Raw genomic sequence first — 13,600 nt, forward strand, 5'->3', positions numbered from 1 at the left:
GTTTTAATTATGACTTTACAACTTGACTCAAAAAACCCCCCAAGTTACATTCTCATTTTGAACCTAAATAAGTTTCTTGAAAAATAGATCAGTACATTATACATGCATCAGCTGGCAAGGTTCACTTCTGCCTTAACTGCTGGACTAGTATCTACTCGTACTGCGTGCCACACAAAAAGACTGAAGAGGTTTTATCTGCCTCCTTATGTGGAGTGAAGCAAGCATTTCCACATGCAAAGAAAGGACATGGAAAAATAGTTGTGTTAACACTAGAAACAAAGAAATTCAGCAAGGGTTTCAAACAACTGGAGGAAAAAAAAAATCTTACCTGTGTTCAGCAGCTGGAATAGAATATCCTGGAACAGGATCTTTCGTTCCATAGTACTTTTTAATTAAAGCAATTCCTGCTACTGTGTCAGTTCCTTTAAAGTTTACCAAATGAGCAGATGCTCCTATTCCTGCTGTCTGAGAAACAGAGACATCACTTTAAATTACAGTGCCAAATCATAGAATATCAGGGTTGGCTGATGATCTCAGGTCATCTAGTCCAACCCCCTGCTCAAAGCAGGACCAATCCCCATCTCCCCAACTAAATCATCGAATCATGAAGCCTAATTATCAAGTATTGTACAGGGTTAGTTCTGTTACACCAAAGCTCTTGTTTAATTCTAGTTTCTCCTGTATTTAGTTTAAACACAGTCTCATACTATCCAGAAGATAATTTCCATAAAGAGAAAAGCTCTCCAGATCTTGATATTTAAGTAAACTGCAGTTTCTTTAATTTTGTACTTGAAGGCACTAAGAGAAGGAAAAAGTTCTCAGGAAAGTACTCCCAACACACACTGCTCCAATAATCCAGACTTTCCTAACATTACGAGACACCACAGTGTCAGAAATAGTCAAAAGGTATGTGTACCAAAATGCTACAAATTCCTGGCTATGCTACATTTGTTTAAATAGAATTAGACTTCTCAAGCTATTGGGCAATTAGTGTTACCTCTTGTGAAGAAACTCCTCTGTAGCCAAAGTCATGCAATTTATACTCCAGTCCTTCTAAGCTGCCAGATGTCTCTAGCAAATACTTTGCCAAAATTTTCTTCTGCTCCCTGGAATTTGTGGCCACTGTGATTGGATACCATGACTGAACAAGAATAGTCTACAACAACAAAACTCATTGTTATCAGGTACACATAAGTGAAATATGCTTGATCAAGACTCAAAAAATCCCCATTTGGCAATGAGCCAAGCACAACTGGGGCTGCTGGCAATAAACCAAGGGGAAATCTGTATGGGCTGCAAAGACTTAGCAAATTAGGTATGGCAAATGGTTTCAATGTGTGTACAAGCCACTTATTGGGAGAGTACCATCACATCATTCCCCAATTCTACTTCTGTCTGTTAACTTACAACTACACTCTTCCAAGAGGTGCTCCTCATTTTTATAAGTGATGCCAGAAATATTGGCTATGTCCAAAATAATTTGCTTAAGAGTCAGATTTAATTGAATAAGTCCTTTTTATTGTGAGGTGGGCCAAGCAACTACTCACTGCAGGAGTCAAACTTCCTGAGCTGCAGACCAATGCACACAAAAGCCAATCCCCACAACGTGTACGAGCACTGTTGTGAATTTCCCCTATTTATTAAATAAGCCTATCACACATAGCACTTCTGCAGCAGGCTTCAAGAAAGAGACAGATCTTTTGAAAGCAGAAACCAGCTGGTTCCAGAGATCTCACCCTAAACCCAAGTAAAATGATTGTGACCCCATACTTTATTTTTAATGAAAGCTTAATTTTTTAAAAGACTGACCTCAACCCAGTTAGTGAGCCAGTAGCACTCTGGATCCATGTTTTCTACTGTGAAGAGTACATTTCCTCTGGGAATGACTGAGCCTTCAGGAACAGCCTTTACTTCTATCGGAAGATGCCCTTCATACTTCTGTAAGAGAAATTAATAGCAGCATTAGAGTGTAGGAACAGCTTGGCCAGCTTTGCCTCCATTGACTTCAGTGGAGCAAAATCAGGCTTTATATTTGCTAAAAATAAAGAATGTACAGTGAAATAAACTGAATATTTAAAAAAAAAAAAAAAAAACCCCACTCAAATGCACCAAAACCTATACATTTAAAAAGGCACCAATTCCACAAAATGAATAAATAACCATGTTCCACTAAAGGATATTTAACAATGTTATTCTTTGAACACACTCATTTAAGGAGACCCTGCTGTTTAAAAAAAAAAAGAATAATTTGTTTGGTCCACAGAAGTGTTCATTTAACAGATCTTTGCCATTCAATTTTCTGTTGTGTTTTACCTTGACAGTTACTCCAGCTGGCATCCATATTTTAAATGGTCTGATTATGTCTTGGTGCAGACATTTGTTTTAAGAGAAAAAATATCTTTAAATGGGAATCAGTGTACAACCTTTCTCAAAAGGATCATCTACTCTATTCACTGACCATGTTATCCAGTCTCCCAAAGTTTTATTTTTTCAATTTCAAAACAATTGTCAACATTAACTTTCATGCTTGAAATATTCAAGACTCTGTGGAATATGTCGTCGCTGCCTGTTTGCAATGAATAAATTATGAGACAGCAACTGTAAAATAACTAGTATAAGCTACTGAAATAGCACAACGAACTAAACTGATAAATAGCAGCTTGCGTAGACCCAAATGAACATGCCTTAGGAGTCTTTCCATAAAGTGTACAAAAGTGTGTTAAAATGAACGTATCTACCAAAATGGTGCTGCTTTAGAAAAATGGTGCAGTTTTGTAGCTAGTATCAAAACACATTCTCCAGTGATATCCCAATGTATGTCAAAATGCTGCTTCAACAGCTCCAATTGTCAAAGATTAATCAGTATAACTTTTTTTTTTTTTTTTTTAATAAAACACGTCCATTCAGAATTTCAGAAGCACTTTCACATGGAGACGCATCCTAGAAATCCAGGTATTTTCAAGAAATCACTAGAGTTTGAGAGGTATCATCAGAGTCCTTTCCTGTTTAAGAGCCTTATCACATTTATATACAGCAAGGAACCAGTTTACTAGACTGACCAAAGATGACCATGCCTATTACAATCTCACAAGACAGAAGCCTAGTAAAGACCATCCAACAATAAGGCTTTAAATTATTTATTGGTGAGTAAATGGTGATAAAAAGGGACATCCTAAAGAGGAAAAAGGAAACCAGGTCATTAAACAGTAAAATAAGTTCTGGTTCTCTTCAGGAGAAGTAATATGGGAAAATCATAGTAATTTATTCAAAGGATCTATGAACAAAAGTAGACAAGACACCCACCCCTTCACCACTCTGGAGTAAATGGTAGAATGGAGAAAAACAGTTTGATTTACCTTGTCACTAATGTTACGCTTTGTGAAAGTGGAGAATTTCCATTCTTATTGTCCATTTTGGTTGCTAAAGGACATCCAGACATGCCAATATGTTCATAGCCACATGCCATCAAATACCTCAGTCATGATCATTAATGGAATACACAATGCTTTCGAAGAAATAGTTCAGTCTAACATAAAAATTGGCAATGCAGCAACCTTTACTGAGTGGAAAGAACGGAACAAATCTGCCCACACTTAAAGAGAAAATGCTCTCATTTCTTTGAAAAAAATTACACACTAAGAAAATAACATTTTCAAAGATAGTTATTTTGGTATTTTTGTGTCTCAGAAAAATTCCTAACTGTTCTCTATATCTCATAACAAAACTTATTTTAAGTAGCACTACAAAATTTAGACACCCGATTTTCATATACCAATTAAAATGTATTTTCTCCATTTACTAGTTACTCATGCAAAAAGTTGTAATGCTTTCTGCATTAGAAGAAACGCAACTATGATTAATTAGAGAAAGTGATTTTAATGTCATAACCAGGCACTAAATGTTGTATTACATAGTGAAATTTGCCAACAAGCCCCCACTCATACTAGCAGGAGATGGCAGCAATAAATCCCTATTACCCAGAAAGCCATATCTGGTATTTGTAAGGATGAAAACTACTTGGCTTTATGGATTTACAATTATTTGATTATTCTGTGACAGCTGCTAGTCCTTGCACACTACAGCAATGATCCTAAAGATGGGAGTAACTAATGCACAAATCCTACCTAGAATTTCCTTGAATTAAAATATACAAAACACACAGATTTTTACCTCAAGAATATAGTTCCATCCCTTTTCATTGAAGACATCATCTTGAAAATGCTCCCTGTACACCTCTTTGGCTTCCTGGATTTTCTCTTTGGTTATCACTTTGCCTGCAATGAAAAATAGTTAAAAATAAGTTCAGACAATGCAATAATTTTTTAATGCCAAGCATTATTAAGCAGCTCTTTATGAATAAATAAAAGATGAAGCTTTTATTATCAAAAAGTCTCCTCCCAGACATGAAAAAGTTACTTTGCGTACAAAGAGCTTTTGGAGGGCAATCCTGTCATATCGAATGCTATGCTTAAAAGCATCATTTTTGGCTTTCAAGTTGTATTGTAAGAGAGACAGGATGGCTAAGAAAATTGATATGGGAACAGAAGACCTTTCACTTACAGATCAGTAGTTCAAATTCAGCTCAGGTTTGTAATAATTTGAGGTCACTATCAATTGATGGCTGGTCAGCATCTACATGGAATGAGTTGATGCCCTCAACACTGTTCCCAGAGAAGGAGTCACAACATTCAGCAAAGCACCAAAAGTCTGAATTAGCGTGGATACTAAGCTACGTTCATCCACATTGATGATCTCTTCAAAACAGGTTTGAGGCACCTTAGCAGGACACTCTGAGGAAGCTTGCAATGATATTGCCTCTGTCATACTCTTTTTGTGCTAAACAGGGGACTTCAACCTACAGGACTACTAACCTGGCACATTCCATAAATGCTAAAATGAATTAAGTTTAATATTGTCCTATAATTCTTTAGCGCTCTATAGAAGCTTTTATAGTAAGGTCAACTAGACTCTGACAACCCACCCCAGAATGAGATTTTGAAGACTAAGTATACTGATTTGAATCATGCTGTGATTATTTTGGGACAGTTTTCCTATTTCAAGGAGGTACAAAAAGAGGAAGTTCACAGTGAATGATATGGGACTGCCAAATGATTTTTTTATTGGAGTGCCAACATTTGGCAAGAACGGAGATTGGCAATTGGTGGAGTCTTGGTTAAGATTTGCACAGTCTCTGAACAATGATGTAGGAAAAGGATTTTTTGGTATAACAGAAACCGGAATGAGAGGAAGAATCAAAATAGATGGTATTTACTTGAAGTGCAAAAACCAAATAATTGTACCTCCAAATATGGGTTTATAATGCAATGTGAAGTTTTAAGATGTACATCTTTAAATGGTCTGGAAAAAAAAATGCACACTTAGCTACCACAGTCAACAATTAAAATTCTGTTATAGACCATTACTAGATTTAAAGGCAAACACACTAAAACACAAGTTACTAATACATGCATATAACTAATTAGAAAATGCAAATTGTACATTTTTCAAGTTTTGAACATAAAACTTATTTTCCTCCAAATCTTAACTGACTCTCAAAGAGAATGGTGTTGCTACCGTTTTTAATGATTCCAGGTAACTTATCTTTGGCTCTGATCTTTTTCAAGTTTTGATGTTTCAGATGACCATTCATCTAAAACACGGTAACATCTTTGTAGTTAAAAATACTTGTTATTCTTTTTAGTTTGCTGACTATCTCATTGATACCTAACAAAAATAGAAGGCACTGAATGTAGAAGATCATTTTACAGAAGATGACATCTCATTTTTGAGAGTCACGAGAATAAAATGAGACATCAAATTTTAAAAACAACAGAGCTAAAATAATTAAACTGCTTCAACTATCAGAATTCAAGAAGTTTGGAGAAAAATATGGAGATTTATGTTTTATCTGAAATAATGAGACAAATACCTTTTAAGTACTTATTTAGAATGTACTGCAACCCGTAAAAAACGGTTTCCTCATATTTCACCTTCTTTAATCTGGAGTTCTCAGTCTTCTTTTCACGACATTCAAAGTAGGAATAAACTTTGCTTGTATTAGGTGGATATTGCTTATAATGTGTAACCTACATTAAGAAAAACCTCAGTAAGAGCTCAAAATGTATAATCACCACAGGACAGACAATAAAAGATCAGAAATGAACAAGACTTATTAGAGTTTTCAGCAGAGTTCCGTCTTTACATGTGACTCTGGAATGACTCCCAGTCTTTCAGGCTGCTAGAAATAAGGAACGTTCTCTCATTTCCCCACTACATCCATACTAGTAGCTGGGAGGATGGGTGGGGGATCTCTACCAGTTTACCTCTCCCTCAGATTTCTGATTATTCAACCCAATTTCACCTATTTTACTCCTTCCCCCATCTGTTTTTCAATCTTTCTGTCTAGTGAATAGCTTTAGTGCCCACCTCTGCTTCTACTCACACAGTAGGTTTCCCTATATCAGCAGAGTGAAACTGACCTGGGTTTTGAATAGCAGCAATGAAAAGTGACAGGACTGGTCAGTTTTCGTTCTGCTGTGTCTTTGCAAACCTGGTAGCAGCAGTGGAACGGAAGATGCTTGCTTGTTGAGAAGTTAGCACTGCTTTGGTTTATGCTCAATTCACATTTGCAGGTTATCATAGTCATAAGGCTAGAAACAATTCTTGAAGCAGTTCAGATTCTGAAGAAGCTGACAGCACTAACCCAAAAAAGCTTCCCATCTATCCTGGGTGAACAGAGGAGTAGATTTTTCTAGCTCTGCTTATGTCCATGCCAGCTCTCAAATCTGTTATTGCTGCTAGTTGTGTTAAATAAGTGGGTTGATTTTCTTCTTCAATGGAAGAGTTGTATTTTCCCACTGAAATTACTAAAGGGATTTTTCTCAAAACTTTCCATAAAAGCTGATCTTCAGGCACAGAGCAGGGATTAGGAGTTCCACTCCAATAGTGAATGTTTAGTGGGAGCTGAGCATTTGAACACAAATGGTTATAAATGTACCTAGCGTTCTCTCTTAGCGTGTACATTATACAGATCTATTACATTTCAAGTCTAACTATATCTTCCTTTCCCATAGATGGGCCATTTTAGCCTTTAACTTTCAAAGCTGGTATTCCTTTTAAAATTACACATACAAGCCACAACTGCATGCAAGTTAGGAAGGGTATACAATGGTGTAAATTGGAAAGTTTGGGCTGGTTTACAGATTCTACCATCTAAATGTCATAAGAAATCAGCTAATTTTCACAAATTTTTTTTTGTCTGTCAGAATATGTACTTATACGCCATACATACACTAATATATGCCTACACGCTTTACAGCAGAAAAAAAATGTAAGGAAGGAGAGGTGTCACCACTGCTCAGAACAGAAAATTGGAGGAAAAGTGCAAGATGTGTTTGCATATTTCTATGAAGACTGACAGATTTCTAGGTTTGAACAAGATATTAGAAATAACATTTTCCCTGCTACTACTTCCAAATTAAAAGGATTCTGAGTGATAGTTCCTAAGTACTTTTTGTTTTATTATATCTTTTTAGAAAAGTGTTTCCCAGCTTATTTTTACAATAAGTATCTGACACTTTCAAGATTAAATATTTAATTTTTCCCTTACCTGTATTACTAAAACTGTAGATTAAAAGATTTTAAAAATCCAATTTTCCTTTTCATCACTTATGCTGTTCTATTTTTTGCATTTCACTCAGCTTGGACAGTGAACTAGACTGGCCAGTTTCACTCTCTGGTTTTCATATACCAGCACAATGCCGTTGTGTCTGGGTATCCAATGCTGCAAGGGAATGTTTAATAAATCAAAGAGTGTAAAAAATGTAAGTTTTTATTCATCTTTGGCCTTGGAAAATTCAAACCCCAAGTTTTAAGCATGGACGGCATAACGGAATATTTTTGTCTGCATTTACTTCAACTAATGAAAGTGCTGCAAAACCAATACAGCTAAAGGATCATAAGCTGGCTCAAACATCAAACACAATTGCTCCAAATGCAGAATGTGTATCATCTGTGATTTCAGAACCAGAAACAACTGGACTTTTTAGATTCAGCCAAAGGAAAATGATGTGTTTTAATTTGAGAAGTCAGAAAATTCTATATAGAATTTAAAGACATTGCCACTTTCATTGAGCAATTCAAGCATAATCACATCTCTATGGAAGAAAAAGTGCTACAACTGGAAGAATTTGAAAAAATTAAGTTATATTGAACTCTTAATTCCACTTAATGTTTATATATAAACAAGTATGTTTGATCACTAAAATTATATTACTTGATCTTTAAGAAAAGAGGATGCATGGAGCCATTAACAGGTTTGGCTATTACAAGATAGTGGATGTTTGATATTCAGACAGTTTGATGTCAGTTTGATGTCAGACAGTTTCACACTGAAGCGTACTGGTCTAATCATGTGATTAACTTTCTAGTGTGCGTAAATTTGCAGAATTAGATCCGTCATTAGGCATTTTTCTGGTTTTGTTGGTTTACCATCACCGTAACGTGATGGATATTAAGTTTGTATGCATACTGAAATTTAGTATTTGTACCTACTATTTTAGCTATAGTTATACTGGGCTCTGATCCAATATCTATTATAACCTAGATTTCGTATAGCAACCTGAAGGATCCCAAGCTGCTTCTGTGTCTACAGTACACTTTCGTCTGTAAAACTTTTGTTGCTCCAGGGTGTGGGGAAAAAAAAAAAACCAAAACCACACCCCGACTGACAAAAGTTTTACTGATGAAAAGCCCTGGCATGGACAGCGTTTTGTTGGAGGAGATGCTCTCCCACCAACAAAGTTACTGCCCCTCGTTGGGGATGGTTTTATTTTGTCAGCAGGAAAGCTCTCTTCTGATGACAAAGAGTGGCTACAATGCCTGCCTTACAACAACAAGGCTTTAGCTGCACAGTTTACAACAACATGACTGTGCTGTGTATATACTGCCTTAACGAGAACACTGTCATAATGAATCGGCAACACTACTTCCTGCTCCATCTACAGAAAGTGTTCTTTAGAGGTTTCCCAAAGAAACACTGAATAGGCACAACGTTGCTTAGCTTGAAATATGCAATGTGATCACAGTACAAGGTGCGAGAAGTGTAAACTACAGCTTGCAGGCTGAAGTCAGACAGGATTAATAATAACCAGATTAGTTCTTTATGTATGGGGATTGAAAAAAAGAAAAAAAAGTTATCCAGTTAATTAAGAATCCTTCACTGACGGTTTAAAAATCTATAAACTATTAAAGTTTAAAAAAAAAAAGCAATCAAGTTTAATGGATTTTCCCCTCTCAAGTTTCTTTGGGAAAAAATGTTCCCTTACCTGATGATATATACCAAGCTACTTCGCAAAGAAAACCTTTCCATTTAGTTTTAAAGCCTTGAAGAGAGTTATATTTCACAGAGAAATGCTGTGTAATGTAATAGTCAATTACATTATCTCAAATATTTTAAAAAGTCATTGACAAATTTCAAGTTCAATTAAATTTCTAAGGCTAAAATTCTTATCTTGATCACTGGGTACTGAGAAATAATTTAAATGAATTGAACAAGGTATATATGTCTGTCATTTTAAGACACATAATATTTAAGCAATCTTTGCATTATATTTGTAGCATGCAGGGCCGGCTGTAGGGGTTTTGCCGCCCCAAGCAGCCCCCCCCCCCCCAAAAGCCTCGGCCGCGATCTGCGGAAATTCAGCGGGAGATCCTTCGCTCCGAGCGGGAGTGAGGGACCCTCCGCTGAATATCTGAAAGTGCCGCCCCGCTCCCGAGTTGCCGCCCCAAGCACCTGCTTGATAAGCTGGTGCCTGGAGGCGGCCCTGGTAGCATGAAATACGCAACATATGCTCCCTCTCACATATTAAAACTCACATTGTTAGTTGTTCTCACTTGCTTTGTCTTATTTGAAGATTGAAAGATCTTCAGGGTACAGAATGTGTCCTTGTGAGGTGCCTAGCACACTTCAGTGTTCAGAAAAATAGAACTGCATAGCCTTAAAGTGCTATACTTTCCAACTGTTTATTATAGTCAAACTATATTAACACATTAGAAATTAACAGAGGGGAAGGTTGGTCTTGTGGTTAATATGTGGAACTGGATCTCAGGAGATCTGGTTCAGTTTTAAGCTCTGCCTGAGTGAAATTAGGCAAATCTCCAAATCATTCTGTTCCTCATCTGTAAAACGAAGACACTACCACTTCCTTTATCCCACCCTTTCAGTCTCATCTATCCCACTGTAAGCTTCTTGGGGTAGGGACTGTATCTTACTAAGGGTCTGTACAATATTGAGCATAATAAAACCTCAATCTCATTAGGGCCTGTAGACTTTACCATGATACAAGTAAATGTAAATCATCATTGTGACAGTCAGCAAGAATGATATAGGGGTTGTGTTTAGTAGAAAACACAGCTTTGAAAATGACAAAACATTAGTGAATAAAAACACTGTAGAAAAGATACAGACAACGAAGAAAGCGATATTGATTTTTATCATATGGCACTTATGACTATAAAAATGTAACATTCTTTTGACAATTACTTTTTTCCATTTCCAGGTAGACAAGAGAAAATGCAAGACATTGGGGAAAAAACCCTACAATCAGAAGAATAACTGAGTGAGATGTGGAAAACATCTCACCTGAATTACCATGTGTCCAACAGACCAGTTTAGGGAAAAGTTACTGTTGACTATTCTGTCACCGAGGAATAACTTGATACATTTTGCAAATGGTAGAGATTTTGCAGGTGACTGTTTAGGGATGAAGATGTGTTGATACAAAGGGATAGAGCACTCAAATTTAAAATGACCTATGACAGACTTTTGTTATCAAAAGTAACTATGCTGTTCAATAGAAAAACGCAAGGTAATGAGGCAAGGACCTTCAAAAGAAAATACATCTCAATGACCTCACACTGTTAAATCAGACTGGTGGTGTGTGATGGGGTGTACCAGCCCACACTAGATGAGAAGGGTTAACCCCATATTGTAGGCAGAGGAAGCCACACCTCCTCACCACTGCTAGGCATGCTCCAACTGGAGCCTCAGTATAAACGGGAGCAGCCCAGCTCAGTCTGCCCTGATCAATGAAGGAGGAGGATGCACATTGCAGGCTCCTTCCTGGGAGCCACTGGAGCCCCAGATGTCAAACACACTGAGACCCAGGAGCATGCCCAGCTGCCCACAGAAGCCCAAAAGGAGATGGAGCCATTATGAGCTTCGCCAGCCGATGATCAGAGACCAGGAGACCTGTGGATGGCAGCACTGGAAAATAGGGTAGGAAGTAGCCCAGGGGAACTAGATATTGGTCCAGTGGTGAAACCGGGACAAAGGCAGCATGTTTTGGATGGATCCCTGCTGACCAAGTGAGGAATCCATTCACTGCTATCAGGGCCCTGGGTGGAGCAGGGAGGGCCCAGGTCCCCCTCTACCCCGGCCACCACTCACCCCTGGGAGGTGGCCCATTTTCCCCTTGGCCACTAGGCCCCGCAGAGGAGAGCTGCCATATAGACTCTAGCCACTAGTCCATGCAGCCCTGAGGATTAGAGTGGTCATTAGGACTCAGCTGCAGGGCTATAACACCCTTACCTGCCTACCTTAAGGGTATACCAGCCCAGGACATGGTGATAGTTTAGACTTTGTCTACATGCAATTTGAGCAAAGATTCTGATGCAACACCCAATTTAACTAAACTAGATTGTTAAACTGAAGCTCAAACCATGTGCAAACCAGCCCTAAGCAGCAGCTAAATAAAACAAAAAACTAATGTCATCTACCTGCTAATGCCACACTAGCATAATCTAGAGGAACCCACTAGACTAAACCTGTTAATGAAACTGCTTTCAAAACTACATAGCCCATCCACTTTTAACCATTCCAGAGTTGTTTTAACACATCCCTGAGAGACACCCAGGCAGAACCAGATTCAGGATCATTCCTGGCGCCTAGCAAGGTTCAAACATGTTAACAGAAGGTGGGTCAGATGATAAAAATGGTTGTCTCTGTGTACACCAAAGATATATATATCTGGTCAGCAGCAATTTGTTTACACTGGAACTCCCACAAGTTCAACTAAACCTGCATCAGACCCTGTTGTAGTTAACTGAAAATTTCTCCAGCACCAACAAGGCCCATGAGTTTGACACCTGGCATAAGCTAGCATGATAGGCACCTTATTGTGACGGATGCTAGAATATACTGTCTTACTGATGTGACCAGTTTCAACAGCAGTTGGAACAGGGAGAAGGAGAATAATAGGCAGTCATGTTTGGCAAGATTTTCAGCTGTAGACAACCAGTTAGCCAAATCATTTTTAAACATTTATTTTTATCCACCCTGGAAACAATGATTTTTTTTAAAAAGTCAGATTTTTATTTAAATTGGATTTTTGATAAAATGCTTTTTGAGGAAAAAACGATTGAAAGATAATTTAAATTAAGATATATTATAACTCAAAGAGCTCATCATAGAATAGGGATTATAAATTCTATTGCGGTGGTTCTCAAACTTTTGTACTGGTGACCCCTTTCACATACCAAGCCTCTGAATGCGACCCCCCACATAAATTAAAAACACTTTTTTCATATATATATTTAATACCATTATAAATGAGAGAGGCAAAGCAGGGTTGGGGTGGAGGCTGACAACTCGACCTCCCATGTAATAACTTTGTGACCCCTAAAGGGACCCAACTCCCAGTTTGAGAATCCCTGTTCTATAGCATTTGACAATATATTCATGTAATGTTTAAGAAAAGTTTTGTAAATGAGTTCCAATAGTTCATGGATTAGGGATCCAATCTTATGGGGTTCCACAGGCTTCTGGATAGATTATTTAGGTTAATCTTTCAACCTACCCAATGGGACTCAGGGCTCAGTCTAGAAGATACCATCAGAGATGCTTAGTTTTGCAATTCTCAAACTGTGGATGTGTCTCTCCAGAGGTAACATGCTTGTTAACAGCAAAAATGTTTTTAAATAAATACACAGAGGTGAGAAATAGCAGACCTCAAAACTCTATTGTGTCTCTGCAAATTTGGGTAAACAGAGTCAATCCCTTATCTCTCTCTAAAAGTCCAAAGTTTCAAAAAGTTCAATGAATAGAAGATTGTTGGGGGCGGAATAGATCTGGACAAGGAGAAAAAGTCTGAAGATAAATTTGGGAAGCGAGGGACATATGCTTGTTTTGTTAAATTATTATGTTTGCTGTTGAAGAAAAAACTCCAGAATACTTAACATTGTTTTAGTTAAATAAAACAATTTAAATGTCTGTTTGGTGATGTTCTCTTCCTAAAACAGCATGGCAAGAAAATCCTCCAAACAGTAATGATTAACCTGTTGAATTGGAGATAGTTCACCTCCCAATGACTTCTTAAATATCTGCTTCAATTACTTTTGGTAAATGAAATAACCAATCATTCATTTTCTGATATAGCTGTAAAACTAATCTGAAGTTTTCAAAATAAATCACTGTTTAAAAATGTATAGTGTGTACCTTCTAAAAATGAAACCTACATCTACCTCTGAGTTGTGAAGAATATGTATTAAGGTTATAACAACCAACAAGAATGCACTTTTATGTAGAAAACCATGATTAAAT

The 13,600-nt window shown here is 37.3% G+C and overlaps 1 protein-coding gene across 2 annotated transcripts in view; it reads right to left on the bottom strand.

Moving 5' to 3' along the window:
- Positions 1–13,600, bottom strand: part of NAMPT (nicotinamide phosphoribosyltransferase) — a 64,772-nt gene that overhangs the window by 32,162 nt on the left and 19,010 nt on the right. For both annotated transcript variants that reach the window (XM_045030096.1, XM_045030105.1), the window contains exons 2-6: positions 5,930–6,086; positions 4,171–4,274; positions 1,810–1,938; positions 998–1,156; positions 329–465 (exon numbers count right to left, since the gene is read on the bottom strand). In XM_045030096.1, the coding sequence (XP_044886031.1) occupies positions 329–465; positions 998–1,156; positions 1,810–1,938; positions 4,171–4,274; positions 5,930–6,086 (686 nt within the window). The remainder of the gene's footprint in view (positions 1–328; positions 466–997; positions 1,157–1,809; positions 1,939–4,170; positions 4,275–5,929; positions 6,087–13,600) is intronic.

This window comes from Mauremys mutica, chromosome 1 (assembly GCF_020497125.1).
Source record: "Mauremys mutica isolate MM-2020 ecotype Southern chromosome 1, ASM2049712v1, whole genome shotgun sequence".
NCBI lineage: Eukaryota > Metazoa > Chordata > Testudines > Geoemydidae > Mauremys > Mauremys mutica.